This window comes from Eremomyces bilateralis (assembly GCF_010015585.1).
Source record: "Eremomyces bilateralis CBS 781.70 unplaced genomic scaffold P152scaffold_16, whole genome shotgun sequence".
Classification (NCBI taxonomy): domain Eukaryota; kingdom Fungi; phylum Ascomycota; class Dothideomycetes; order Eremomycetales; family Eremomycetaceae; genus Eremomyces; species Eremomyces bilateralis.
In genome coordinates, this window is record NW_022985082.1 from 555,756 (window position 1) to 559,338 (window position 3,583).

At 48.3% G+C, this 3,583-nt stretch overlaps 1 protein-coding gene across 1 annotated transcript; it reads left to right on the top strand.

The window, feature by feature from the left end:
- Positions 1 to 2,026: 2,026 nt before the first annotated feature.
- On the top strand, positions 2,027 to 3,090 carry P152DRAFT_420368 (HET-domain-containing protein; the record flags this gene model as incomplete). Its single annotated transcript, XM_033677149.1, has 2 exons — positions 2,027 to 2,799; positions 2,932 to 3,090. Coding segments are annotated over exons 1-2 (831 nt in total), but the record flags the coding sequence as incomplete, so codon positions are not given.
- Positions 3,091 to 3,583: the final 493 nt, after the last annotated feature.

Below are 3,583 nucleotides of genomic sequence, written 5' to 3' on the forward strand. Positions count from 1 at the left end.
ATTGAGGCTTATCGTCTTTTACGATTGGCTGAGAGCCTTGTGCAGTGTGCACAATAGGCCGAGAGCCAGTTGCGGAGAATAAATTGCCCTATAGAAATGCCCAAGGTCGGCAAGTAGGTGTATACGTGAATACTCAGAGCGGCAAGAAACGGACGAAGCTGATTTGCCGGCGAGCAACTGATAAGTAGACAAAGGATAGATAAGAGATGTCGCAGCTCGTGTCAGTCCAGACCGGTTAGTGAGCGAACAAGAAGACTCAGATATTGAACGAAAGAACCTGAAAGAACAGCGAGGGTAACTGTTGTAGAGATCGAAGAACAGCAGAAGGAAAGAAACGGGAAATCCGGGGTAAGTGGCGCTTCTTATCTACAAACTAGGGACTAAGCATGCATCTTGGTATACTACTTTAAACGGTCCTCCTCCTGAATCGGAGTGGGTCTGATCTATTTTGCAAAATGCAAGCAATAAGGAGAACGCCAGAGGATAGGTTCTAGGCCTGTATGTATGCTGTGTAGCCCTGCCGACAGGGCCGGCGATGCAGTGGGTTAGGTCTCGGACGTTCCAGAAGCATCCTAGTACAGGACAGGAGTTACTCGATGGAAATACTAGGATGGAATGCGACGTTGAGTTAAGCAGGAATGAAAGCAGAGACTAAGTTAGAGAGTATGACTAGTTGACTACAGTGGCTCTGCGGGCGTTGGTAGTAATACGGTGGGCTAGTCAGCTGAATAGGCGGGAGTGGATGAGGATGTTGAGACGAGATGACGAGAGCAAGTCCAACGTGGCGATAAGAGGCGATCCAGGATAATTCGGCTATTACCGTAGATTACAGTACGCTAAAATGGATGCGCACAGCGGGATTCGTTCTTTGTTAGCATTGTTTCATTCCGACGCCATCTTAATTGGCCACCCAACCGTTCGAATTAATTCTCTTTCGACAATCGATATTGAGACGAAATTCCTTGCCCCGCGCTCGCAACTGTGACACCACTTCAAGTCCCTTAAACGTCCCTGTTTGGTGTTCCTGACCCTTTACCATGATCCAAACTTCAAAAAGGGTCCAGCTGCCCAGGTTGTGCAGCATGATCCTGCGGAATGATGCGCTGTGCAAGGGGCTGATCCGATGCGAATTGCCCAGTCAAAATTGGCCTCAACCACGGTCGAGATTCGGCCGTCTCGGAGTGATCAGCTATGAATCAACATTCGGCACAGGCTCCTTGCTTCAGTTTGCTTGCAATTTGGGATCGGCCGCTGGTTGGGAAACGGGACGCCCAGTATTTTCTTAGGAGCGTCCCCGTCGACTAACTTGTTCCCATATTTGATATTACTCGATATGATCGAGCAAACGATTGCACTCTCGCAAGTCGCACCCGGTGCTGTTTCCGACATCACGAATTCCGGAAGATCTCCCGCCAACCCCCTGTTAGCCAATTGGGGTTCCATTTAATAACGACCAGATTTATCAGCGACTGTCGGAGGTGGCCGGCGGTGGGTTTGTTTGCCGGTATCCGTCAATACGAAACTCCCATCAATCACCTTGCTTATGGCTGTGCTGGCGCAGCTGGGCGGCATGTGAGATCACTGAGAGCAAGCCGTTACGAGATGCCGATATGCACCCTTCGAAGCGTGTCTAGCCGACATCGTCGACCCTGCGATTGGATCCGACGAAGTGTCTGGCCTCATGATTACTCGATTAGTGTGACATATGCCCATTTCTATCGAGTAATAGAAACTGAAAATCGCCTGGGCGCGAATCGTACGAAAATTCTTCTTGGCTTTTTTATGTTCGGAGATTTCAAGGGATATCTTAGGTAACGGCTTCGTTAAGTCCCGCTTGGTACCAGTAACCCTATGGATGTAGGAGAGGGGGAGGTCCAATATCCCCCATACCTGATGCTTCTGGTATCGATAATCTGAACGAGGCCTCGAAAGGTCAGCAAGGAGTGTAAGGCCTTATGATGCATTGCGAACCGTCACGAGGCTGCTTTGGGAAATCATGCGCTAGGTCAAATTGGGAATTTGATTAATTTCCATTATTACTACTAGCGTTGGGGACAAATCTCAGCCTTTTCACATATCAGCTTTCCTTAGCTGAACTCGTGGTATTCGTCCATAACTTCAGCAACAATGTCTTCCGGCGTTCCGCAGAAATCGACAACTTGGATCGACCATAATGTTAAACCAATGGACTGTGGTTTTCGATACGATGCTTTGTCACAGGAGAAGTCTTTTCGACTCCTCAAGTTGCTTCCGTCGTCCGATACCTCGTCTCCCATTATCTGCACCATGTCTGAGCAGCGCATAGACGACTCAATTAAGAAGTATACCGCGCTCTCTTACACATGGGGTAACATACAGGATAAAAAAGAAATCATCCTGAATGGCCGTCCGGCTCTTGTCACGCAGAACTTGCATATGGCGCTCCAACAAATTCGTCATATGCCTGGAATGCTTGGAGCTATCCTTCAACCCCTTTCCCTCTGGATTGATGCTCTCTGCATAAATCAACAGGATAAGAATGAAAAGGCTGTCCAGATTGGGTACATGCATCAGATATTCGCCAATGCTCAGTGGGTTGTAGCGTGGCTAGGGCCAGAAGGAGATGAAAGCGGGGCAATAATGGACGTAATCAACCAGGGAAACTCCATTGATGTGGGGTCTATTCCGGCTCCCGCTCTGCTGTCATTCTTAAGTCGATCATGGTGGACAAGGGCCTGGGTTCTGCAAGAGTGTATGGCAGCATCAGCAGCATCATTCATGTGGTTGGTTTGCGGATCGTCGTCCACCGCCTTTATACATGTTTTCGCCTTCATCAACGAGGTGTTAATGTACATTGATAGACAGTCGTACTCTATCGGGCGGACGACACTGCGAGAGGCGTTATCGTTCCGGTGGCACCTCTTCATGAACCTTGAAAGATACCAGAAAGAGCAAGGCATTCCCCTCTTCGACATTATAAAGCTTTCCAGCAAGTTAGAGGCTACAGATTCGAGAGACAAAATATTTGCACTCCTGGGCCTTGTCGATGGCCAAACGAAGTCCCAAATACGGCCGGACTATACCTTATCCCCCTGCGAGATCTTCTGCAAAGCGATCCGAGTCATGGCGAAGGATACGGAAAGGTCCTCCAATATTCTTAAGAAAATTAAGGACTTTGAAGATATTAGAAACAGAGGTCATCAGCCATTGATAGAAAACGTCCATGAGCGGCTGCAGTGTGATGGGGTTGCTTGCGCTTCTAAGTATCTATGCTTTGATCTACCCAACTGGGTTAGTGGTGATGTACCGGATCTCGTTGGTTATTTCATCATGGGTCTCCAAGATCCGAAGACAATATGAGATGATAACAAATGAGGCCGATCACCTACCCGCTGCAGTACACAGTTTATGTTGACATGGCTGTCTTCAACGACAAGCTATTGTCTTGTTTCCAACCTGTGTGGAACTTGATGCCTCAGGCATCAAGATCCTTTGATGTTTGCGTGCATCAGTAGCGGAACTTGCAGGGGCCAATCAACGGTGGATCAACGGTTGAATGGAATCAACGGTGGATGGATGGTTGAATCTTGGACGACGTATAGAA